This window comes from Sander lucioperca, chromosome 5, assembly GCF_008315115.2.
Source record: "Sander lucioperca isolate FBNREF2018 chromosome 5, SLUC_FBN_1.2, whole genome shotgun sequence".
Classification (NCBI taxonomy): domain Eukaryota; kingdom Metazoa; phylum Chordata; class Actinopteri; order Perciformes; family Percidae; genus Sander; species Sander lucioperca.
Genome location: NC_050177.1, coordinates 8,704,022 through 8,729,511, shown reverse-complemented (window position 1 = coordinate 8,729,511; position 25,490 = coordinate 8,704,022). Strand labels below are relative to the sequence as shown.

General features: G+C 43.1%; 1 protein-coding gene and 1 long non-coding RNA gene across 4 annotated transcripts in view; one reads left to right on the top strand and one right to left on the bottom strand.

Moving 5' to 3' along the window:
• Window positions 1-994: 994 nt before the first annotated feature.
• arhgap32a (Rho GTPase activating protein 32a) overlaps window positions 995-25,490 on the bottom strand; it is a 30,805-nt gene continuing 6,309 nt past the window's right edge. For 2 of the 3 annotated variants that reach the window (XM_031296393.2, XM_031296394.2), the window contains exons 2-22: window positions 24,140-24,253; window positions 23,128-23,233; window positions 21,459-21,550; window positions 21,147-21,231; window positions 16,645-16,731; window positions 16,385-16,522; window positions 16,085-16,177; window positions 14,699-14,821; window positions 14,426-14,503; window positions 11,917-11,998; window positions 11,584-11,733; window positions 10,370-10,472; window positions 9,314-9,458; window positions 8,859-8,941; window positions 8,185-8,292; window positions 7,867-8,012; window positions 6,979-7,192; window positions 5,522-5,670; window positions 5,272-5,346; window positions 4,488-5,162; window positions 995-4,309 (exon numbers count right to left, since the gene is read on the bottom strand). In XM_031296393.2, the coding sequence (XP_031152253.2) occupies window positions 2,043-4,309; window positions 4,488-5,162; window positions 5,272-5,346; window positions 5,522-5,670; window positions 6,979-7,192; window positions 7,867-8,012; window positions 8,185-8,292; window positions 8,859-8,941; window positions 9,314-9,458; window positions 10,370-10,472; window positions 11,584-11,733; window positions 11,917-11,998; window positions 14,426-14,503; window positions 14,699-14,821; window positions 16,085-16,177; window positions 16,385-16,522; window positions 16,645-16,731; window positions 21,147-21,231; window positions 21,459-21,550; window positions 23,128-23,233; window positions 24,140-24,228 (5,088 nt within the window). In that variant the 5' untranslated portion in view covers window positions 24,229-24,253 and the 3' untranslated portion in view covers window positions 995-2,042. Of the gene's footprint in view, window positions 4,310-4,487; window positions 5,163-5,271; window positions 5,347-5,521; window positions 5,671-6,978; window positions 7,193-7,866; window positions 8,013-8,184; window positions 8,293-8,858; window positions 8,942-9,313; window positions 9,459-10,369; window positions 10,473-11,583; window positions 11,734-11,916; window positions 11,999-14,425; window positions 14,504-14,698; window positions 14,822-16,084; window positions 16,178-16,384; window positions 16,523-16,644; window positions 16,732-17,894; window positions 18,172-21,146; window positions 21,232-21,458; window positions 21,551-23,127; window positions 23,234-24,139; window positions 24,254-25,490 lie in introns of those variants that run through there. The other variant, XM_036001229.1, reaches the window with a different exon arrangement.
• On the top strand, window positions 13,666-13,966 carry LOC118495043. The gene is made up of 2 exons (XR_004897332.1): window positions 13,666-13,750; window positions 13,787-13,966. It is a non-coding gene; the product is annotated as an uncharacterized LOC118495043 (long non-coding RNA).

The following is a 25,490-nucleotide window of genomic DNA, read 5'->3' as shown; positions in this document are numbered from 1 at the left end:
CAAGGCACTTTGGACAACCTTGGATGATTCCTTCCAATTATTGTCCAGCCACTCAAACACACTCTAAACCTTTATTGCATGGGCTTTTTTTTTATAGAAATAAGCCAATGGTATATAAAAAGTAGCCTCATACTTGCTTTCAAAGCATGTCATCTACAGCCGATGTCACTATATTTTAGGGATAGGAGGGATCTCTCACACTCAGTAAATGTTTACACATCAAATCCAGGTAGTTCTCATATTAACCTCCACTGAAAATTCAAAAGCAATACAAACAATCAAATAGTCAGGATACTTTGCAATTTCAATTTTGAGATATGAGGTGTCTGAGAAGCAAATCAAAGTCTTTGATCTCCCCAGAATGCAATTGGAGCTATGTCATTTCTGCAGTGCTACAGTGCCACCTGGTGGTGAGCAGACGCCACTGTGAGACTCCATGCACTCTTAACATAGATCGTAGCACCCACCCGGGAGGTCAGGTGGCAAGATGATTAACAGGAACAAAAATATTTTAATGATATATATATATATATATATATATATATATATATACACACACACACACACACACATACACATATATAAACCTGGGGGTGTGGAGTTATCAGACCTAGCCTGCTCCTCATCTCTGCTTGAGGCCTGCAGCTTAAGCATTAGCCCCTTCTAGCCTAACCTGAATCTTCACCCCAAATGTTGGCAGTTGAGTTGCATTCTGGGTAATGTAGGCACCATGTTTTGACCAGGAAGAAGAATGTGTCAAATTACACACAAAAAGATGATTGGTAGTGATATCTCTGATTCTGCTGCAACGATCTTATTTCTAACTGTCCATTGTGAGTCTGAAAGTGTTATTTAGGAACAATACTAAATCAGTGAAGTACTATTTTAAGGGGTTATCAACCAAAAAGGTTGGAAACTACGGCTCTAACATGTACATCTCACATTCTCCCTTCCAAAATATACCCATGACACAAGAGTTCAACAAACTATATAATCATTGATAATATATCTTTATTTTTTTTTTTAAAGACTCTCACTAAAATAACAAATTCAACATGTCTTAACAGAATATCCCCATCTAGGTGTTTGGATTTGAAACAGCCTCTTTAATGAATCAAACATCATATTTTATGTAAAACACCACATTGTTAAAAGTTCCCTAAAAGAGGAAAGAAAAGTTCATTTTTGTGACAAAACCCACAATGCCATACAAAATACACTTTTTCACTGAGCTGAATGAGCTAATTTGCATTTACTGTATGTGTAGCATATTTCGCCATGGTAGCTTTGACCTTAACAGAAATAATAGCACTCATTGTTATTTTAAGATTGCATTATACAATGTGTGATAAAGAAAAAAAAAGTAAAAAGTTAGAAACCATGAGGTCATCTTCCATTTCACTCCCCAAAAGTGCTAATTTATTATTTAACGATGATTCAAAGCAAGCATACAGAAGAAGAAAAAAAAATACTGTATATCCAGAGGCTTCATGTACACCACGTGGAGACAATGTGTTCCATACACAGTTATCCTCAAAAGTGCTTGTTAAGGTCTGAGCAGACTAGAATAGAAAACAAAATGTACAGTACATTGGCCACATGTTAGCAGTGTGTTATTTATACAAATATAATACATTTAAAATTAATGTTATTTTATACACCTTCCTATACTGAAATCATATTAATAAAACCAATAACTTTAGCTTGGCATCTCTTGTTGTTTTAACATTAAATAAAATATATAAGCCATCATTTTCTCAAACATGCCTCTCTAAGTGTTACTTTCAAATACATTTAAGACAATATCTGCATATGATGCACATGTTCCCTTTGAGCTCCCTCAAAAGCCGTTGCAAAATATGATAACTACCAGTGACGGCGACAGTATGATCCCCAGCAGCAGCCTCACTTCACACTTTTTAGCAGCTCCAGACGGTTAAAACAAACACACTTTCAACACAACAGTCTGCAGGTCTGGCAGAGGATAAAGTGCTGTTCTCCTTTGGCCCCAATGTGGAATCGGATAAAACCAGTGGTCAGAATCAGTCGTAGACCCCGGCTTCTGATCTCAGTGCAGCATGATAAAAAGCTTCCTGACCAAGCGCCTTGGCCAGCAGTCTGTGCCCGCGGGGAGACATGCAGCCCTGGCCAGCCATATATCCGGCCGCGGCTTTACCGGATCTTGTAGGTTTAGGTCTGGGCGCTGCGTAATACCCCTCATTGTGGTCATATTGTGTGGGCCTGACTTTAGTGCTCTGAGTCCTTCTGTTGAGCTGAGTGGAAAAGGATCCCAGATGTTCAGGATCCAGAGGGGATTTGGCTTGGTAACGATAGTAGTGACGGTTTTCTCTAGTGCTCTGCGACCTCCCCGGCCTCCTGAGGATGCTGGGTTTCACAACACCAGAGTAGCTGTTGACAGCGTTGGTCATCATGAATCGATCCTGGTCATGACCCTGTGTGTGGCTTCTGTTATTGTGCTCCATGTTCTTGAGGTTAGAACAGCCCCTTTCTGGAAGCGAGGGGACTTTGCGAAGCGGTGGCTGCCGCGAGGAGCTCTCTTTGATCTGAATCCGCCTGGCTGGTCTCGGCTCCGCACTTGACCGGTGATCATGCTGCTGCCTGGTGACCTCAGGTTCTGCCTGTTGAGAAGTTGGGGATGAAGCCACCACAACATTTGGGCTTTCTGTCCTGTTGGCCGAGAAGAGGCAGGCGTTTCCGGGGTCTGACGTGCTTCTTGTGTGCATTATGTCTCTGTTTCTGGTGTCAGTCGGCGAGACGGGGCTCTCGTAAGGAGACACCGCCGGATATGTGTTTTTACGTCTGGAGTGACTCTCCTGCTTGATTGGTTGATATACGACTCTTTCGAAAAGGTCTGCATCTCGAGCCTCGTAAACGACAGTGTCCCTGCTTTCTATGTAAAGCTCCCTGTTCACAGGAGGGACATGGTGAGGAGAGTAGTTGTAGTAATCCGATTGTCCACTTTCCCTTGTGGAACGCATCGTGTAAGACTGACTGTGTCGGACACTGCTCTGCCGGCAGGGCTCTACATAATAGCCGGAGACATCTACTGGGTTAATTTCAGAATAGGGGCTGTAATGATAGTCAGCACGTGTGTTCTCAAACTGCTGCCGGACAGGGTGGATGCCGGTCTGAATCAGCCTCTCATAGGGCACTTCCTCGCTCGACGTCTGCTCAACATAAAACATGGTGTCAGGGGGCAGGACTTCTGCCTCCGCCAGCTCGTAGTGACTAATGTGAGGGGCGTGGAAGGAGCGAGCCCTCCGGATGGCCGGGTGCCCGACCACTCTATCTTCTGACCTCTGCCACTGGCCTGGTTGCCTGTGGCAGCCACTCATAAGGTGCTCATCTCTGTGGCAACGTCTGTATTGAGGCGACAAAGGGTGCCTTAACCCTAAAGTGCTGTAGCGGCCTTCAGAGGACTGCCTGTACATGCTTTTTCGTCCCAAAAGGTGATGTGGCAGAGCATCGGGCCGAGGGCAGTGAGATGCAGGCATTCGCCCCGTTAGAATCGGCTGATGATGGTGATGATGATGATGATGATGATTGCTGTAGACATCCTCAACCAGGCCCCGAGGTCTGTCCTCCTCTGGGCTGTAGTGATGGGTTGAGGAGGGCTGTAATGGACGTGGAATGACCTCCTCGATTGAGGCAGGTATGGAGGTCTCCGCCAGAACAGCGCGGAAATTAAATACATTGATAGAGTCGGTGTTCACATATACAGGAGAAGTTGACGGGCTCTGAGCGGAGCAGACAGGCTGGGTGGGTGTTGAAACCCCAACGCTCTGATAGGTTAGTTCCGCTTGTGAGGCGTCTATAAACTCTTTTTCCTCCCTGCGGTCCCTCCTCTCTGCGCTGTCTTCATCCAAGCTCCCTGACCCGAGCGGGCTGACATTAGGTGTGAAATTTCCCACGCTTTCCTGTCTGTCAATGACCTGCAACGGCTCCGAGCCGGGGTGCGCGGGTCGGAAATGAACGGGATGAGGGCAGCGGTGGCTCTTCACAGGGCTGTGAGCTGATGTCTGCCACTGGGAAGCAGAGGAGACATGAGGGCCGCAGTACTCCTGGGGGTACACTTTCAGATCGAGAACAGAGGGCCGGGGTGGTCTGTCCTGGGCGTGAGGAGCTTCCTGTCTCTGGAGGGGGTGCGAAGGGACGTTGTTTCTTCTCTGGGAGCCACTGCTGGCCTTCTGGGCAGATTCAGCCAGCGCCAACGCCAGCTTGCGCGCAGCACTCGTCAAGGGAGGGTGAGGAGGGAGAACAGACACTGAACTCATAAGTCTATCTGTTCCTGGGGAGGGATAAGACAAACAACGCTACAGTATGACAGGACAAACAAAGCTATGGTAACACATGATGGGACAAGACAAAGAAGCTTTCATAAGAAACTACAGAGTGCATTAATATTTAAATAGATACTAACTATATACGGTAAATATTATGTATGATGTTAATGGAGTGGCACTGACCTGGATCGGGCAGGTTCTGTGCAGACTGACTGAGGTCGGTCAGGGCTGATCCCTGGCTCGCTGTGCTGAGTGGGCTGCAGTGTGGGTAGGGCGCTCTCGGCTCCTTTCCATCTGCCAGTCGAGCTTCACACCTCTCCACTGGGGGAGAGGAAGAAGGAAGAGGTGGAGGAGAGGCGGTTGCATTCTGAACATCTGCCTGCGTCTTAAATGATTTCTTCCTGAGTTTAGGAGAGAGCGGCTTGGAGGTGACCTTTTTTCCACCTTTACCGAGAGCAGGGCTGATATCTGGAGATTGATAGCCGCGAATGTTGTTGTTAGGAGAGGAGATGGGCTCTGATTCACCGGAAAACCCTGCGCTCTTCCTCCATTTATTTCCATCTTTCTTGTGTTGCAGCCCAGGCGTCGCTGAGGGTGGGCTGCACTGAAAAGACATGGGGTCAAAGTCCAAACTATAGATGCCTGCAGCGGGCGGACAAAGATCGATATCGTCCTCCTGGTGTGGGGGCGAAATACATGCTGCGGTGCGGACACGATCAGCACCATTATGACTCCCATTTAGTGGGTGGGTTCTGTGGTCGTCTTTACTTCTGGTGTTGCGTACGTCGTCTCTACAGACGCCAGAAGCGGCCTCACTAGTCGAACGAGGTCTGCGGGAGCGGTAACTCGGGGGTTCTCCTGGGATGGACAAAGCACATGCATATGTAGAATGAATCTTCTGTAGCCACAGAAATACAGATAATATAAACCGCTTGTAGTGCGCAAAAAGTTTTTCATGAAAAATTACCTTCCACATTGTGCAAAGAGGTGAGAGATTCCTCGCTTTTGGTGGAGCGCAATGTGCCGCTATCTCCTCTTCCACCTGCAAATGTTTTCAGAGCAAATTAGATTTTTCAATAAAATCATCCTCGTGACCTCTTAAAAGAACATTTCAAAGTCAAAGTGTCAAGATTAGTTGAGAAAATGTACAAGTTCCACGACTGCAGGGACAGGTGTGTTTGTGTTTGCTGGCTGTGGAACAGCAGAAGTGATCTAACCTGGCAGTGCAATGCTCTTTATCTCGTTAGGCTCGCTGGGGTGTCGCTTCAGCTTACGTTTGGACACAGAGTGGGACTTGCCCAGGTGGAAAAAGGAGAGCCAATTCCCCACAGGAGACTTCTTAGCCTTAACAGGAGGCCTCTTTCCGCTACAACACAAGAAACAAATCATCTTCAACACTCGCTGTTTCGTGCTCGATGGTGTTTTTTGTCTTCCAACGGCGCCTTCCAGGCAGCTAACCCTAACCTTAACCCTAAACATAACCACTGCCGCGCTGCCTGGGAGGAGACGTTGGGGGCAAAAAACACCAAAGACCCTGTTTCGTCTAACAAAAGCGCCAGTTAACTCACACGAGCAGAAAGAAATAAAAGCTACAACAACTAAACATTCGGGCTGCTACTAATTTTATTATATTTGAATCAGATTATTTGTTTAGTGCAGAAAATGTCCGAAAATTGTTAAAAACAAAAAAAAAAGGCCCAAAAACAAAAGGTAATATCTTTCAAAGGTCCAATGTGTAGGAATTTCTCCCATCTAGCGTTGAGATCATATATCGCAATCAACTCTCTCGCGCCATGCAGTTCAAAGTACGTATTACAGCTACGGTAGCCTTCACGCTTCAAAAAGCCGTTCTCTTGCTCTTTTCAATATCCTTTTTCTGGGCGAAGAAGAAGAAGACTCCTGTTACTGACATTTGGATTTTGAATACGTGTGGTCCTCCATGTTTCCTTCTTCAAACTTGCCGGGGCCGGGAAGCTATGATACCAATTAGCAGCACCTGTGAGTTTATCATGTGACAGAGAAAACAGGAAAGGCGGAGCAGTATGTCCTGTGTGTCCCTTATCGGCTAACGTATTTCAAGATGGCGCATGAATATGGAGCGTCTACCCCAGTTCATGCGGACGCAAATGTGAAATTTCAAGCCAAAAGGAATACTTGGAATTGATGGTGGTGGTAAATATTCATGAAAAAGGACAAGTTTGTGAACGGGCAACACAGATTTTGATAATGAACAACTAAACACGTTACACACTGGACCTTTAAATACTGTAAATTGCTTTCTCTGACCAACCGTCCAAAACACAAAGCTGTTTAATTTTCATTGATATAAAACAAGAGACAAGCAGCACATCCTCACGACACATTTGGATAGCTGTAACCAACAAATCTTTGGTCATGTTTTGTTGTGTATGTGTTTTTGCTTAGCCAATGACAAAGGATTAATAAACTCCAATGTTTTCTTTACATTTTCCGCTGATCTACTAATTGATTTATCGACTAATTGTTCAAGCGCTACAAAATAAGACGCACCAATTACGCGCACCACAGTACACAAAGCATTAACATTGAACGACTCAAATCACAAACGATGACATGTTTACTCATGCTCATGAAGCAGGAGAATTGGTTTAATCAACAAAAAGGAAAGAACTGATCAGGCGGATCAATAAACTACCTCTCCATCGGGAGCTCGATGACTGTGTGGAACTTGCCGAGCAGAGCTCCGGGTCCCTCCCCGACCTCGATGTAGTCGCTGTGGGTGAGGCAGGGGGAGGTGGCCGGGGAGCTCAGCTGTGCCTGAGTGCGAGCCTGGGCCTCCTCCAGAGACAGCAACTTTGTGGACGGGGAGCAGACCAGCAGGGATTTGGGTCTGCATAAGGTGTTGTTACCTGAAAATAAGGTGTTTAGAGTGTGTAACCCGGATTTTCCACCAGACGCGTCTGTGCTGCGTTCCGGCTACGCCGCGGTTTTGTTCCGTCCTCCACCACACGCCATACCACACCGGGAGCGCCTTAGAAGCGGAGCGTCTTGCCTGACTTGCAGATTATATTGTCTCTACAAGTACTACAATCACGTGTTTATTAAGCTAGTATCTACCTTTTACTCCAGGCACTCCTACAGTTAAACTCCATGCCTTCTCTTTTCTGGTGTTGTCCTGATAAAAAAGATCTGTGATGTCGTATTACGTTTTTCCACCTCCAAGATTAAGCTCTCGTTGTCCATGGTGTTGTAGAGGAGACATATACCATATTGGGTGTATTTTGGTGAATTGACTCTCACTGTTGGGCGCCCGGATAGCTCAGTTGGTAGAGCAGGCACCCACATATAGAGGTTTACTCCTCGACGCAGCGGGTCCAGGTTCGACTCCAACCTGCGGCCCTTTGCTGCATGTCATCCCCCCTCTCTCTCTCCCCTTTCATGTCTTCTGCTGTCTTATCAAAATAAAGGGGGTCGCAGCGCCTCCGGAACGCAGTGCAGACGCACGTGCTGCAAAATAGGTGTTAGAAATGCATTTAACCTCAGAACAGATGCCACATGTCATTTTGTTTTTATCATGACCTACCTGTGCTTTCACGTATGACGGCATTGAGTTTAGCGCTGAAAAGAGCCTCGGTGTTGTTGAGGATGAACTCCACCACCACCGACTGGATACGCACCTCCATGAACGCTGCTGTGCCGCTAAAACAGGCCGACTCAATCTGTCTAGACCTGAAACAAAGTTACAGAACAGCACAACCTATTTCACAGCTCTGGACCACCGAGACATGCCCCAGTTCACTGCCACAGAAACGGGTGAAGAAAACGGCAATGTTGGCGCTATGGGCGCCAACGTAACGGATTTCATGCAGCCGTACATCTGGAATAATAGTTCAAGAGTCACCTGAGGAGGTTAGGCGCCCAGACGATAGCCAGGTTTTTAGTGTGCATGTTAGTGATGGGGCTGAAGGTGGCCAGGTGGGACAGGTGCCTCATGAGGTACTCCAGAGTCCTGTAGGAAAAGAGAGGTATTTCATTTACATTTAAAAAGAGTTCCTTACTTAAAAAAGACAATCCTGAGTCATAGGAGAGGGTCATATGTGGTTCCCATACTTTTTCATGTGAAGGACCCCTAAACTGACACAAATTAGACCACGGACCCCTATTTGATAAGATTTTGTCCCAGGGTCCTCCATCTGATAGGAAAGCGTATGGAACACATGACCCAAATAGTTATACATTCTGTCATTCTTTTGGATTGAATTATAGTGAAAATAAAGTATTCCCCTTTTTGCTAGGGACCCCCTGGAATCCCCTCAAGGACCCATGGGGGTCCCCAGACCCCACTTTTGGAAACACTGATATATAAGTCATTGATCACTGTTATCCTCCTGAGTTTCACGTGTCAGAGCAGGATGTTATATGTGGTTAAAGGAAAGGTATTTGGTGGCACATTATCTTCACCACACAGTAGCATCACGGCATTGACAGTTGGTTTTGATGCAGCACTCCCTTTACAAGAAATCAAACAATTCCACTTCAGGCCACCAGGGTGCAACAGTGAGCTTTAAACCTGACCTGTAGTGTGGAGGAGGCAGCTGCTGGATGACGTTGTGGATTTTGACAAGCCTCTCCTCATCTGTGGCTGCAGACACGGCCTCCTGTGAAAACAGAGGATAAAGCGCACATAACTGAGAGGCTGATAATCACAGCAGAGGGAGTTGCCTTTACAGTCCCACTCTCTTTTTCCCTTTTATCAGAGCAGCCGGTGTTTTGGCTCACTTAATCTTCTATTCTGTTTTATGGGCACATCCCCTGCTGTTCCTAGAAAGCTCAGCGTAATGCTATGACCCCATTTTCGAGCGGCACCTCAAACTGAGCCGAAAATGTTACATTGTTTCTCCAGTTCTTTGATCATCATTGAGTAACGGGATGTGTGTCCTCTGCAGCTTTTTCTCTGCTATGCCAGTTTCCATTCCCATCTCTATCCCCAGCATAAGTCCCTGCCCCAGTTCCAGTGCTCTGCTCCTTACTGAGAATCTGTCGTAGAGCTGGTAGGTGAGCAGAGGGTTGGGCAGCTCTCTGAAGTACAGCTTGCAGAGTGAGCCCACTGAGTGGATATCCTGTCTGAAAACTTCCCTGGTCAGGTCGGGGATCTGTTCTGAGTCAAACTCGTGCCTAGACGGAGACATAAAGAAGAAGATGATATAGAACAGCGTGGGAGTCATCCTACTGCCCATCTGTCGGTACGAAAACACAAAAGCAAGGAGGACATTTGAACACGATAAGCTACTTTTGACGAGGCAATTTGCAACAACAACAAAACAAATGATTTATTTTTCAAATTCTAATGTCTTTGGAAATTCTCTGGCTTACTTCCATACTAAACGATGATACTGATGAAACAAAAAAATACAATCAATTTAATAATGAGGCGGAGCAGGTAAACAAGACGGTCCTTAACGGGTATGAACTGTGAGAAACAACAAGAAGTCACCACATATTTATCATTTCTTAAGACATCTAGATGTGGCAACAGTCAACAGGTTTTGGTTACACTTTACTTGAAGGTATCTACATAAGAGTGACATGACACTGTCATGAACGTGTCATAAACATTATAAACAAGTCATAAACGTTTATGACATAACGCCTCTGTCATTACGTGTCATTCGGTTTTTGTCATGACAAGTTAGGGTTAGGGTTAGAGTTAGAGTTCATGTGTCATGACAGTGTCATGTCACTCTTATGTAGATACCTTCAAGTAAAGTGTTACCCAAGTTTTTCACGTGAGAAAAATTCCCTTTCCATTGGCTGTCAATGAGATTATGAGCCTCCCGATACATCTACTAATGAGAGTTTGTTTCATGAATTCCTCGGCGCAAACAGAATAGATGATGACATCTTTAAAGCCATTCTGAGCTGTGCAGCTCGAATCAAACTGTATTTGATGGATTTCAGAAGAAACTGCTCACTTGGAGAACAGCATTCATCAAGTTGATAATAGGCTTAGTTACAGGTATTGTATTGATACTCGGTATATTTAGGGTACATTTCTAATCAATATCATGAACAAAATGGGTACAAACCTCAGTTTCTGGATATTGGAGGAGATCCCAGACAGTCTGTAGATTCCGTCCACGACTCCATTTTTCTCTATGAAGTCAGCACAGCTCTTAACAACCTGCGGGACTACAGGAGGCAGCAGAGGGTCATGAGAGGCTGAAACATGAACAAGATGTAGTGCTCTGTGATCACGACGCTGTCATTGATTTAGGATGTTTTAGCAAGGGACATTCCTCTCTCTATGCATTTGGAACATGTCATGATACAACAACATATGTGTAATCTGTATTACTATTTCAATTCTACTCAAATCATTTTTAGGAAACAAATATCAATTCAGTCTACATCAGCGGTTCCTAACCTGAGGTTGCAAGATAAATCTGAGGATGAATAATTGCATAGAAAAACACAAAAAAAACCATTTCTTCAACACACAATATTTTTTCCAGACTTTTTATCTCATGTTTGTTGTAGAATACTGCCTTAGTTGACCTTTTCAGGCTTCTAACAATTACCCAAAATCTAATTTGATTACAGCTCATTACTGAGCCTGAGCCAAAAAAAAACAAACAGCCAGTATTTTACAAATAAGTCACAAGTTCAAGTCACAAGTTATCATCTTGTGCACACAAATTGGAAAAATATCTTCGGGGTTCCAGGGGCTTAAAATATTATAATTTAATTATAAATTCATGAGTCTAGAAAATACTGGAATTACCCTATAATATATCCAAGTTCTCTTTAATTGTAGACCATAAACTCCAAAAGAAATGCAGAGGACATGACTACCTTAATGCTAGCTATGGCCCTGCCTAGACATATACAACCTGAGACAATTTGTGGAGGCACCCATGCAGCTTTAATCCAATAAACTGTATAAATTGACATGACATAAATGGTTGAAATCAATAGGAGCTTTGCCTTTATCATCCCACAGGTCTGAAAAAAAAAAACAGAACTAAAGACACACATTTTGGCAAAACAAGAATCTAAGCAAAAGCTCATCCCGCTGGCAGGATATTCACGCCACCAACTCAATTCACATCAAACATCACAGCAATGTATGACAAATCCCAGATACAGGCAGCAGATTCACTGGGTAATCATGGATTACCCAGTGAATCGGGGTATTTACGGGGTATTTGAAATGTGAAACATTTCCGTGTGAACTGCCAGCAGGTAAGAATTACACGATGGAAAACAGGGGGGTGAAGCAGAAGTTGTAGTAATAATTTACCCTCATGTCCTGAGTTGTGGAGATGTTCCCCCAGGTCACAGCCAAACACTCTCTCTCTGAGGATGCCGCGCTGCCGCAGCTTCTGAGGCGGCGGTCGAGACTTCATAAATGTCCTTAGGAAGGTTACCAGCTTCCCATGCTTCTTACACACTGATTGAGATGACACACAGACACACACAGACACACACAGACACACAGACACACACACACACACACACACACACACACACACACACACACACACACAGCCACTTAAAATCAATCAGTCTCACATCCTGGGAGCAGGTCTAAAATGAATCCTAAGCAGAAGGACGGACACACACTGAAGAGTACCTGGCTTCGGCACCGAGCTTTGAACACTGGGAGGAATCTTGTCATTTATCAGCTCAACGCAGTCGCAGGGGAAGAAACCAACCTGCAGGTAGAGAGAAGAAGATACACAGGGATAAGATGTGAGACAGAGCTGGTGATTACACTTGCAAGTTTAAAAGGACCAGTGGGGGTGTTTAGTGCTGTGGCAGACTGTAGTGGGCTAAAGGTGCAGAAATAGGTCAGTGAGCATGAGGGTACAAGCTGCTTCAGGCTGTAAAAAGCTGGTTTGCATTCTTATTGTGCAGAAAATCTCAGGCTGTCACTCAACAGCAATGACAAACTAGCTTCTTTTTGCTGTTGTGATTTAAAAAAAAAAAAAAAAAAAAAAAAAAAATGTATTCCCTGGACTCCAAAATGTAATAAAGAAACATTTACTTAAAGACAGTGACATTAAAAATAACATTTTCAACCCTGTGTTTCCTGTGTTTTCATTAATTTATCTCTTGCTACATTTTTGAGAATATGTATATCAAAATCTTGTAAACCAGAAACACCCTGCGTTCCCATACCCATAGCCTACTACCATACTATTCACCGTAGCATGCCAGAAAAAGATTCAGTATGTCCCAATAATGTCAATGCAGTATGCCAAAACTGATCAGGCGGGCCTGCTCTGCGGTCGGCATGAAGCTGGACTCACTGGTGACGGTGGCAGAGAGGAGGACAATGGACAAACTGCTGGACATTACAGACAATGCCAGCCACCCCCTGCACACCGTCATCAGCAACCAGAGGAGCCTGTTCAGTGGAAGGCTGCTCCTTCCCAAGTGTAGGACCAACAGACTCAAGAACTCCTTTGTCCCTCATGCCATCATACTCTACAACTCCTCACTCGGGGGGAGGGGAAATAGAATAAATAGGGTAAAGAGGACAGAACAGAAAGGAAGGAAGGGAAGGAGTGGTAGCCACTTTATGCTAAATGTAATTTATTTATTAACTGTACAATAACACAATACCATACACAGTCCTATATATCTATATATTTATCTGTAGTTTATTGTTGTTTACTGTTTGTTTACTTTTTGTAAAAAATATTTAGCTACAAGTTTATTGTTATTGTTATTCTTATACTGTATTTTTTATACAGTGTTTTGTATGCTGCTAAAATCTGCTGCTGGAAATCTAATTTCCTTGCGGGAGTCATCCCAAAAGGATCAATAAAGAGAAGTCTAAGTCTAAGTCTAGATCTAAAAATACCCGGATGTACTACTGCATCCGGACAGATTTGGCAGTATGCACTATTCTGACCCACAATGCTTTGCGCAGCATATATGAGCAAAGGGTCAAAGTTCAAGGTGCACTGTTATGAAGAAGAAGTATCGGATCGTATGCATACTGCATGCAACAGTACCTACTTTTGTATAGGCAGCTTCAGTACATCCTAAAACCGATTTTGACTCGGGGGCAGTTACATAAATGTATCCGATAAAATGTGATTTTGGGCGACAAAACAATTCCCATCATTGAGTGCAATATCTTAGGAGTTGTGAGTTTGGATTTTCAGTTGGCAGAAACTTCCAACTTCCAAATAATGTGGTGTATTTGTTTCAGTTTATTCTAGGGATGCACCAAATCCACTGGTTAAGACTCTGCCGAACCTGAAACTGAACCCTACTCCCATCCTCAGTCCATTAACACAGTAAACACATTAATGAAGTAAACAATGTCAACAGCAGTGCATTAAAAGCTAAAGCATGTGCTTCAGCAACGTGTGCTTGTATGCGGGAAGTGATGGACTCGTACATTTCAGGGATGATTTTGTCAGTAAAAAAGCGCCTGGAGGGGATTTTGTAACGTGGCTCAAGCAGATGGAGTAGCTCGTTGAATCCAGTGTCTTCCACTATACTATAGGGCTGCAAGTCAGTGGCTATCATTTTCCCAATTGCTGCATGAATGGCTTTGGCTCGTGGGTTATCTGATGCCCACTGTTTGTTCGGTGTAGGGCTAGCAAAGCTGGTAATGGTCGTCTGGTTAACACCAGTTTTTAGCTGTGACTGTCCTTCCTTTGCCGTACCTGAAGTTGCTGCATTTTGGCTGCTGTCTGTAGATTCCTTCATGCACAACTTGTATTATTTCAGATGTTTCATACGCAGATGTTTTAACAGCGGTGATGTTGTGTATTGTTTAGGGTCCTTGCCACCACGAGTCAAATCGGCATTGCAAATTGAACATGTAGCTCGACTTGAATCACCTTCTTTTGGCTGCCAAACAACACTTTTTCTGCTGCCGAGTTCCATTTTCACTCTCTCACAGCCTACTGCATTGAACGGTCCACCTACGTAAACACCTTCCCGTAATCAACGGCGGCGTCATTACGTCGACCGGCGTCACATAACTGCAGCTAAAGACGCTCTGACCTTTGTTTCACTGTGACTTAATTAATACTTTATCAACACTGGATGAGGAGACACATTATTTCATTGCTCTCCATGAAACATCAATGTGAATGAAAGCACAGCGGATGATTTACCTGAAAGCCATGTTTCCCTCTCCACCAGCCTGTGTCTTCTTTGGGCGGCATGTCTATGACTGACACAATGTCCCCCACCTGGGCCACAAAGAGTTGCGATGATGAGAATCAAGTGTGATCACAGCTGAGCACATTTAAAAGGCATTATGATGGGATCAGAAATATGCATATGCAGAACACCGAGTGAAAAATAAACTTGGTTTAAAGATTAAATAAATAACTTTGATTCATGTGAGATTATGTTTCTCATTTGTCTTATATAAGAGAGGTTACCTCAAAAGTCAACTCGTCTGTGGCCTGGGCTGTGTAACGTTTGGTGACGTGGGCAGCAGCGATAGCGGGGACATTGATTGAGGCTTCCTCAGACACCAGCAAATGGTTCCCCTTGTTGTCAATCTGGAAAAAAAATAATGACAGAGGAACATTTAAAGACATTGGCAAGGCTTAGCTCAAAGACTGGACACAGGGAGAAGCAGCTGCTCTTGCTTTATTTAAAATGATAAAAGGAGACCAGTAATACTGGTATTTTCCACATGAGCAGCAATACAATATGTTACTGTGGTGTGGTTATACTAATGTAATCCATCAGTATCAGTAATTTACCCGGTAATTTACTTAAGGCTTCCCTAGCCAATCATACAATTAAATTGTGTTGGATTTTGGATTAAAAAACTGTTTGCATCAGTAATTTCACCAAAAAGGACACACAGAGTGTTTTAACCCTACTTCCACATTATTTAAAAAAGAACAAAAACAAACACACCTCTGCAAATTGGGTCCACACATGCTTAGGTGTTGCGCAAAAAAACCTGGCATCAGTATGAGGATAGGATACACAGCATGTTGTTCATTTGTTTTGTTTTCATGTGTTAAATGTGAGCTTCGGCCGTAATGTCCTAAACCGATTTCTTGAAATAAATACAGATTTTCATCAGTTGACTCTGGAACAACTGTGTTTTCCCAAAACATTTCCGACTGTTCCTTTAACTTAACTACTTAAATATAAATATTGCATATTAAGTATTGAATTTGCCTAATGGGGTTACTTCTAGAGAGTGAATAATTAGGGTGTCACAATTCTCCAGATCCACAATTCAATTTTACTTTTGATTTTAAGGTCACGGTTCGATTCAATTTTCGATTCCTAGCAGCGACGGCAATGCCACAATAAGAGCCACTAGATAAAATGGCAAAAGCGTACTTTACAACAACAGTTTCTCAGAGTTTAGGAGTTACAATTGAATGCACTGAGGGGCACCTGAATCCACCATGAAGTCCCGTAGGAGCTCACGGGGGAAGGCAAAATGTTGCCACATCGGTGACTTCAGAGAAGCATGAGGATTTTCCAGTTCTGTTGTTTCTCTGTCATCTCCGACTCCGGCAATGGCCATGGTGTCTGGAAAAGTGCAGCTGCAGGCTACCAATAAGATAGCGTTACCCTGTGTCCTTAGCTGCATGCTCCCAGCCGGTAAACAACGCCGTGTCTGTTGTTGTTTTCTTTGGATGTGCACAAGAAGATAGAGAAAAAAATACTGTGGGAATCACCGATCCTGCTTTTTGGTATTCAATAAGCGAAACCGATCTATTTTCCATTGAAATCGTGACACCCCTAATGAATAACTGATAGGAAGCGTGGGCAAACAGCTGATAAGAAGATACCTCCATCCATGTGAGCACTGGACCACAGTTGATCTTGTTGTCAGCAATGGCTGAGAAGCGGGACAGATAGGTGGCCAGCATCTTGGTTACTGTCTGAATGGAGACACAAGATTGTCAAGATTTAGAAAAGTCTGACTATTGACCAATTATCCACACATCATGCAACAGAATAGAGTAATTTCATTGCCAGATAAATCCTAAATGTTAATGACGCTTCATTTCTAATCTATCTATCTATCTATCTATCTATCTATCTATCTATCACACATCAGAGATAGTGGAGGTGGAGCTCTGTGGTACCTCAACAGTGTCCTTTAATGTGTCGTGTCGTGGCAGCTCGGTGAGGTGGGAGTAACGGCGATCATAGATACACAAGTGCAGATGTTTGTCCAGCACTCGGAAGTCTTCATAGGATCTCTTTACAAGCCAGTTTCGAGCCTGACAAAGAGAAAGAGGAAAAAAAAAAAAAGTGTGGTAAGATTGAGAGGGAAAAAGTTTAAGATAAGTTTAAAGATATTTTAACATGTAGTCTATTTTCTGGATGTAGCAAGTAATGTTACCTGGCAAGTGATCTGGATCAGAAAGACCAGCTCTTTGGAGTCCAGACCAGCCTTCGGTCCTTCACTCTGCCCCTCTGCGAAGTCCAACTATGAGCGAAGATAAAAGAGACACAGAGGAGCTAATATTGAGAGGACCCACATTCTAAATAATATATAATACAAAATCCTCTCTGTATGTGACCTGGTGTATAAGAAGAGCATCATGTCCGAACACCATTTTTCCATTAAATAATAAAACCACTTTTATACTCAGTGGTGGGTTGGAGTCTAACAGAGAACTATGGGAAGTAAAGCCTGGAAAAAAATGCATGTTAACAAAAATTTTAATTATTTTTTATTGGTAAAATTACTGCTTTCAAAATTCAGCCTTCATTCGGCCTTCATGATACTGTAATGTTTATTTGAGAAAAAAGTGCAGTATATTTACTTTGCCACCAACATAGCCCCGATTCATATTCTCACTACACCATAAATCCTGCAGTATGACATTTATAATACATAAACTGCTTAGATGTCATCGCTTGGAGGCGGTGTAGATTTAGCACAGATTTCTTCTTCTTCCTCCTCACCAATATTCTATATGCCCCAAAACTGAATAGCCCTGCAGGAGTTTGGGATTACATTGATAGACATTACCGCAAAAGAGACTTCAAAGACCTTGGAAGCCAAGGGAAGTTCTGGTTATTTATAACTGTTAGCAACTCATCCAGATACATGGTTACACAACACACAGCGACCTAGTTACTGCTCAACAGTAATACAGCAAACCAGGCTAACAAAGCAAGCAGAATGAGAAATGTGTTCTTGAATAAGTCGTGATGAAAGAGCTCTTATTCACTGCAAGGATTGGTTTGAAATAATAGCCTGAGCTAAGCATCTGAAATAAGTACTGATGGGGTCAGGAGACCAAATGCATGATGGGAAGTAGGCTCATAAAGAGAATTACAGATCAACAAATATTCCTTTATGATGAAACAAAACACCAGCTTTATAAAAAAAAAAATAATAACAATAATGAAACAAAACAGCAAATATCTGAAAGTTACTATTTGAGGTATGTCTGGGCATCACTTCCTCTAAGCTCACACCTCCATGACTACTCCAACTACACTACACTACTTCAAAATAAAAAATGCTAACACAGCTCAGACTTCAACCCTTAGTGCAGAAACATACCATATGCGTGATGTCATTTATTAACAACAATCTGGCCCCAGGAGCTCAAATTAATACATAAACATCCAGGTTACCTGCCACTAAGGCATGTCAGATATCCATCCGCAGCGGGAGGAGGTGGCTCTCCCTTTGTGTGCAGCCGCAGTCCTGGACCTCAGTAAGCTGCTCCAACAAGCCAAATCTTGGCTGAGCGGCAGCTGAGTTAAAATGCTGCTCCTTACTCGCCTGTTTGCCGTCGCCTGTCGCCTTAACTAAAATGCTTATTCACAGGGCTTTGGATGGCCACGCGCTCACTGCTCCATTCAAAGCAAAAAATATGAAAAGAGGATGCTCCCCACTCTGTCTTACCCCCCTTCCTGCCTCTCGCTTTCCATCTCTTCCCCCTCCTCCCTCTCCTGTACCCTGCCTCCGTCGCCCTCCCCCCTCTCTTAACCGCTCTCTCCTTTCGCCAGTGACAAAGAAGGAGGAGGTGGGGGGGGGGGGGGGGCAGTAAATTGGCTCAACCCGCACATACAGATGCGCAAGCCCATCCATCATACAGAGGCGAAGCTGCACAAGATAAATAGACGACCCTTCATTTCAAAACAATTCTCATTCATTCCACTCTCAAGCCGAGACTGAAGCTAATCTGCTGAGGAATCAGTCAGACAGGCTGCAGACAGAGGCAGTCTGCTGTCCTTGTGCTATTCTGCGATTAGGATACATGAGACATGATCAGCACCCTCCCTTCCTGCCGCCACAGTCTGTGAATACAGAGGCAGGCAAATGCATCATGGGAGACAAAAGCAACAAAGACTCATCTCACAGATTAGGTTGAGAAAGTAATCAAAAATAACATACAGAAGTCAAAATAATGGCATGTGTCCACCAGGGCTGCACGATATCAGGAAAATATCTAATTGCGATTATTTTGACTGATATTGCAATTGCGATATGATTCACGATATTGTATCTTTTTTTTTTTTTTTTTTTTTTCGAGGATCTGTACCAAACAAAGATTCTTTTCTTTATACTGTTGGATACGATTTCTAAGCTGGGACGTCTCTGCAGCACCACAATACTTAACTAACAATGGTTTGACACATATTTTGCCTTTAACAAATATTGCGATTTGGATATTGCACTAGTCCATATTGCGATTTGGATAAAATTGTGATTAATTGTGCAGCCCTAGTGTCCACTGTGTGTTCAGTGGACACTAGGGCACAGCGTGCACAGCTTTCAGTGTCAGTGTCTCCCCAGACTGATTTTTCTTTTCCAGCTCAGCTCGGCTTTTCTTCTCCCTGTGGAGCTTTTCAAGGTCACTGAAACTGTTGTGCTGCTTCACGTTCCTCCACTCTGCTAATGGAGTCATCACAGTTATGGCAACCACAGCACGACATTTACCCAACAGAGAGAGAGCATCCTGGGATTTAAGACCCGTCCAGCAGGCCGTACTGTAGTCCATTAATGCTACATGTAGGGATTCAGCCCCACAGCCTGCATGCACTGCTCATGCACCCTTTTTGTGTTGAGCTCCATTGGCAGCTTCTGGTTGTGGAGAGACAACTGCTGCACTCTGCTGGCAAGCAAACTGAACTGCACTGAGGTTAACCAGGCGGTAAACAGCCACTTCCACACGACTGAGCAACCACTCGCGCATCACTGCTTCTCATTATCACTGCTGCCAATATACTTAAATATACTACTTAGACTTTAAGTCCAAATCATTTGTTGGCTAGTGAGAGTCACAATATCCATACTAATTATGTATACCCACAGGTTATTCAAATCAAGTCTTTGCAGTTGCAACTTGCAGATTTTCTCTAAATGTACTTTGAAGTTTATAAAACACAAGACCAAGAGCCATGCAAGTGGCTCTGTGGGGCTATGATTTGGCACAGTAATGAGCTAAATGTTTGAACTGAATGCTAATGTCAGCATGCTAACATGCTAACAATGACAATGCTAACATTCTGATGTTCAGCAGGTATAATGTTTACCATGTTTACCTTCTTCCAGCATGCTAACAATTGCTAATTGGCGCTAAACATAAAGTACAGCTGAGGATGATGGGAATGTCATTAGTCTTGCAGGTGTTTTGACAAATTTAACTCAATAATCAAATCAATTCATCCTTAAGGGGAACATGAATATATGTAACCAAACGTCATGGCAATCTATCAAATTGTTAAGAGACACTCCAAACCAAAGATGTCATCATGGTGGTGCTACAGGAAAATTCAGGGGATCATCAGTGTCATTAGGATTCACCCTCTGGAGCCTGGGTGTCAATACAAAATGTCATGAATCTATCCAATAGTTGTTGAGATAGTTCAGTCTGCAGCTGGCACAAATAAAGCGGCATTGCCATTCCTAGAGCTGTGCCGTTTGCATGGCTAAAAGATCGGAAATACATGAAAATAGTGTACAGTACAACATTTACCTACAGCTACATTTTACTGTAACCAAATTGTTGTGTCAGAACAGGTTTTGACATTCAAAATGAGTCACCTCCTACAATTAAAGAGAAACTGCTTTCCCCCCCCACTCATTTACTCACTGGTTGACATCATGAGCTTAAGTCAAACTAATAAGGATCACAGGTTAACAAGTCAGATGATTCTGACATTAATATACTGTAATGCAGAGGATTAACACGCTGTTGGAATCGGATCATGGCTTTAATAGGAATGGGACTAATAAAATCTGTAACAGTGAAAACATAATGATTTATGCATGCCGAGGTATTATTCTGGACCAATAAATATTTTATAGCTCTCCTGATACAGATGACACACCAACAGCTGTGATGTGACATTTTAGGTAAAGTAGGAAAATGCAATAAAGAAGGCAGGACTGTCCAGAAAAGACACACAAGGATATTTATTTGACTGCTACATTGCATTTCAAGAATGATGCATTTCTCGGGATGAAGCTTGCACCTTGGTTAAAGAAAGAGTGCAGCATAAATGTATTTGACTACTTTTGTATCATGGCAGGTATTATATCTGTATGTTTGCATTGTTTCCTTTTTATTTCTTGGGGAGGTCGAGAGATCAGCGACAGGGGTCGGTAAGGGGGTCGCCATGGGATGGGGGAGGGTGGGGATGTGACTGTATTTGTGAGGTATAAGGTTTTGTGATGTTTTTAAAAGTCTGAACCTGTACTATTATTGAAAGTTTACCTGTTTATTATGAATAAAAAAATGATCTAAAAAAAAAAAAGAATGACGCATTTCTGGAGCAGTTAACCAAAATGGCCACTGAACTTGAGCCAAAGACACAATTACTAAACATAGTAACTCTCTGCTGCAGAAGTCACAGCTAAGTATTTTTAGGGCTCACCTGAACGTTGCCAAAGTCCACGGTCTCATAGTGGAAATGGGCACACTCTTCCAACCTGGGGAAGTGACCTCTGGGAAACGTCAGCCTAAAAAGACACAGCACAACAGCCCCTCATCAGTATTCAACATGCTGACACCATGATGGAGAGAAAAGCAAAGCAAAAGAGGGACAAGAAAAAAAGATTAGGTCTATGTGTGAGGGAACAGGGTTAGAGACGCAGCAGGCCAACCGCCATTTTATAGGTCCTCATTTCACTGGCCTGGATAAGAGCCCTGTCTTACAGCCCATAATAGCAGCAACACTGTCACCTACTTCTTCATGTTCTTGACCTTCATGCTAGCCGTGCTGACGCAGGAGCGCAGGAGGGGCTCAGCTGGGTGCTCTGTGATGTTATCACTCCTCACCTGCCAAACAGAGAAAGCAGACATCAATAAATGTCAGTCAGTCACAGAATGACTGATGGAGAAGTGACTACAGTCAAGAATGATTATGATGATCAACATGAAACAGTGGCTGTGCAGCAAAAAACACGAGAGACAAACTTAGTCTGATGTGGACAATTTGTGTTATGATGGAAGAGATGTTGATCATGTATTCAACATGTCTGGTCACTTTGCACTTTATTGTGGCCCACTGGTAATCTGTAAATATTAAGGTTGCTCTTAAAGTGCTCCTATTAGGCTCATTTTCAGGTTCATAATTGTATTTAGAGGTTGTACCAGAATAGGTTTACATGGTTTAATTTTCAGAAAACACCATTTTTTTGTTGTACTGCACATTGCTGCAGCTCCTCTTTTCACCCTGTGTGTTGAGCTCTCTGTTTTAGCTACAGAGTCTCACTTCTGTTCCATCTTTGTTGGGAGTCGCACATGCACAGTGAGTACGGCTAGCTAGTCATTTGCAGAGTATGAGGGAGTGCCAGGCTAGCAGCTAGACGAGCATTATAACGTGTGTTACAAAGTGACGCACGTTGGTCACGGAAGTAAAGGCTGGACTACAATAGAGCTGTTTGGAGCAGTTTGTGAACAGTGTTTTCTGTTGGAGATGGTAAGTCCCTTTGGGGTGGACTTTGGGCTTTTTCACTTTGTAAACCTATAACATGCACAAAAAGATAAATAACACAATAAAGGAGAGGGGAAAAGCCAAAAAGCATAATATGAGCACTTTAAGTCTCCAACTAGCCCAAGCAAGAAAGAGCACTGTCTATGGGGCCTTAGTATTGTTCTAGTCTCGAAAAAGTACAGCTTTAGGTCACTCACATAGCACTTCCAAGTGTCTTTGAGCCAGGAGGAGCATAATATGAGCACTTTAAGACATGTCTATGTGGTTGTATATGAAGTATTGTTATTAATATTGGTAATGTCTGTCCAGTTTGCCATTGGATTAGTTTGGTTGTGGACATGTGACAGGTGTGCAGGATGATGTATAATTTGAAAATCAAAAGTAAAAATGTATAAAGACTAGAATGTATGCATAGAAACAAAAACAACCATAGCCTACTTAAAGTACAATTGAAAAGCTGCAGTTGTTTTATCACTCATCCAAAAGTCTAAAAACAGGACGGTAATTCCAACAGAGGTGAAGATGTAAAGAAAGAGCCGCTGTGGATGATATTTACATAAAACTTGAGTAACCAGAGGTAAACTGAAGAGGAGGAGTAATTACATCACTTTTCTGTGACAATATTGTAGTAACACCTTTACTGCATCACTTATCAAACACACCACCTCACTCATAACCTGAAAGTGAGACATCCTCCAATGCAGTTTTACACCTGTCTCTCACCTTCATCACTGTCACTCTCACACGGGTGCCATATGACCAAAGTGACATCATGCTGTGGTGACATCATGCTGTGAATCACCTACACAACCAATGCAGCCTCATGGAAGAAGAAGGGCGACGTGTCCATTGGTGTGTGTTGATGTATTTGTTTTGTACAAGTGATGAGTCAGAGTCAAGTGTGTGTGTGGGTGTGTACCATGGCAGTGGATGTCTCCTGTGGCTGTTTCTCTTCTGGAGGATTATTGTTGGTGGTTTGAGGCAAGGCATCGTCTTTGTCCAGGTCAGCAGATGGGATGACATATCTGCAGAAACAGAAAGGCAAATCACATACATACAAGAATTAAAACACAGGAAAAGTGGCATGACATATTGCTCACATCCATGTAGTCTGGGGTTTTCAAATAAGATTTGCAGTTTTCTATTAAATACACCAGGGGGAGCAAGTGAGGGAGATTAATTCACAATATGTGGCTTGGGCTCAAATCATGACATTGCACCAGCATGGCCCAAAAAAACATGTTGTATCAGATCTGTGGTGTTTGAATCTCTAATATTCAGAGAGAAGCGCATTAATAAAACAACAATCTATTCTAATCAGATCTAGATGGGAACAAATCCTTCATACAGAGAAAAAAATGGAAGCATCTTTGACTATGGTAGGGGTCAACAAAAAAGCCATGGTGTCTTTTGTATGCGCTCCGGAAAGCAAAGCTTGTCTATTCAGAGAGCCATAAAGGCAATCTACCCACAAGGGAGTGCTTCACAAAACCTTCACTTGAAATGTGACTCAATGTATTCGGGAGTGGAGGGTGAGGTTCATTCAGCTCAACTTTTATGAGCAACAAAGAGGCGATGGACAGGTCCTGGATTTGTCACAGTGATTCAGCGCGATGAGATCAGGACATGAGGCAAAGAACACGGACACACAGTGTCATTTATGTGATCCACAGTGACAGAGCTAATTGCATAGACACAATATAAAATCATAGCAAACACAGTGAGCTTTGGACCTAATGGAGCGTTACACAGGGACATTCAGGAACACTCTCTCTGTCTTACTCTGAGAACAGGGTCATGTTTTTGGCTTAGCATTACACTGCCCCCTGCTTTTATTCATCTCATTCAAAGGGAAACACACACATACTTCTAAATGGTTTAACATGATTCTGTTCAGCTTACATGAAACGCAGAAAAAGAGGTTAACATACCCCTCAAGGACGTCACCACTTCCTGGTTCACCCCGGGGTCCTGAGGCAGCATTCTCAATCACCGCGGCAACCACACATCCAGCCTCCATGATGCTGCCTGACTGCAACAGCCCGCTGTAGAGAAACGTGAGTGGGAGGGAAAGAAGAGAGCGAGAGTGGGTGGTTGGTTAGAAGAATATGGGAGGAGGATGGGAGGAAGAGTCCGATGCAATGAAGCCGCCAGATGACAACCCACTTGAGGATGCAGCGTGCGCGACTCTCAAGGCTACAATTCACAGAGCCCAGACTGTAATCTGCGATGACATCATGCTACAGTGCCAGGAGCTGCTTCAGTGATAATGTACTGTATATCAGGCTGCAAATTCTTAGGATGGTTTCACGAGAGCATCAGCTTCTTTTTTCAACATAGCACTGACAGGTTTTTAGCTTGAAACAAATACATCAACTCATATCTTTCTCAAGGAAATGTCAAGATTGTCAAAGCAGCTTCAGTACATGTCCCTGGAGGTTTAGGGTCGTTATTTTTGAATATATTTCATTTGCTTCTTTTCTCATTATAGAAGATTATTTTTGGGGGTCTTTTCCTTTTATTTGAAAGTGGATAGACATGAAAGGGGGAGAGAGATGGGGGATGACACCCAGCAAAGGGCAGCAGGTCAGATTCTAACCCTGCGCCGCTGCAGGACTTAGCCAACATGGGGCGAATGCTCTCACTGGGTGAGCTAGAGGTCGCCCCTTCTTTTCTCATTATGAGAACAATTAAAACTCTGATTTTTTTCCAGACTGTATATATATATATATATATATATATATATATATATATATATATATATATATATATATGTGTGTGTGCATTTTTTAAATCAACCCGTATCATGTAAGGCAAAAGGTTTCATATACAGAGAGTTAGTACACCTTGGTTTTTAATAATTCATTATTCAAGGTGATGCTGTCATTTTCTTACTCTTTCAACAAAATCTAAACATGCACCTCCATACAAAATGAAAAATCTAAAAATGGATCGGAAAATCCTGGTTGTTTTTGCATTCTGGTAAAAGTCAGAAGCTTTTGGATCTATAGATGTAAATAAGGCCCAAAAAACCCAGGTTTACTGTATGTCAACTGGTTTTACGTGAAGTGATTACTGCAAACCTGCACCACTTTAAAAGACAATTCCGGCGTAAAATGAACCTCGGGGTTAATAACATATGTGTACCAAGTCGAACGTTATCTGGGACATGTTTTCATGCTAATCGAATGCGTCTCTAGCTTTTAACAAGCTACCGCAAAACAGGTGGTGACCTGCTAACGCTAGCTTTCGGGGCACTTGGTAAACCAATATTTTCTACCA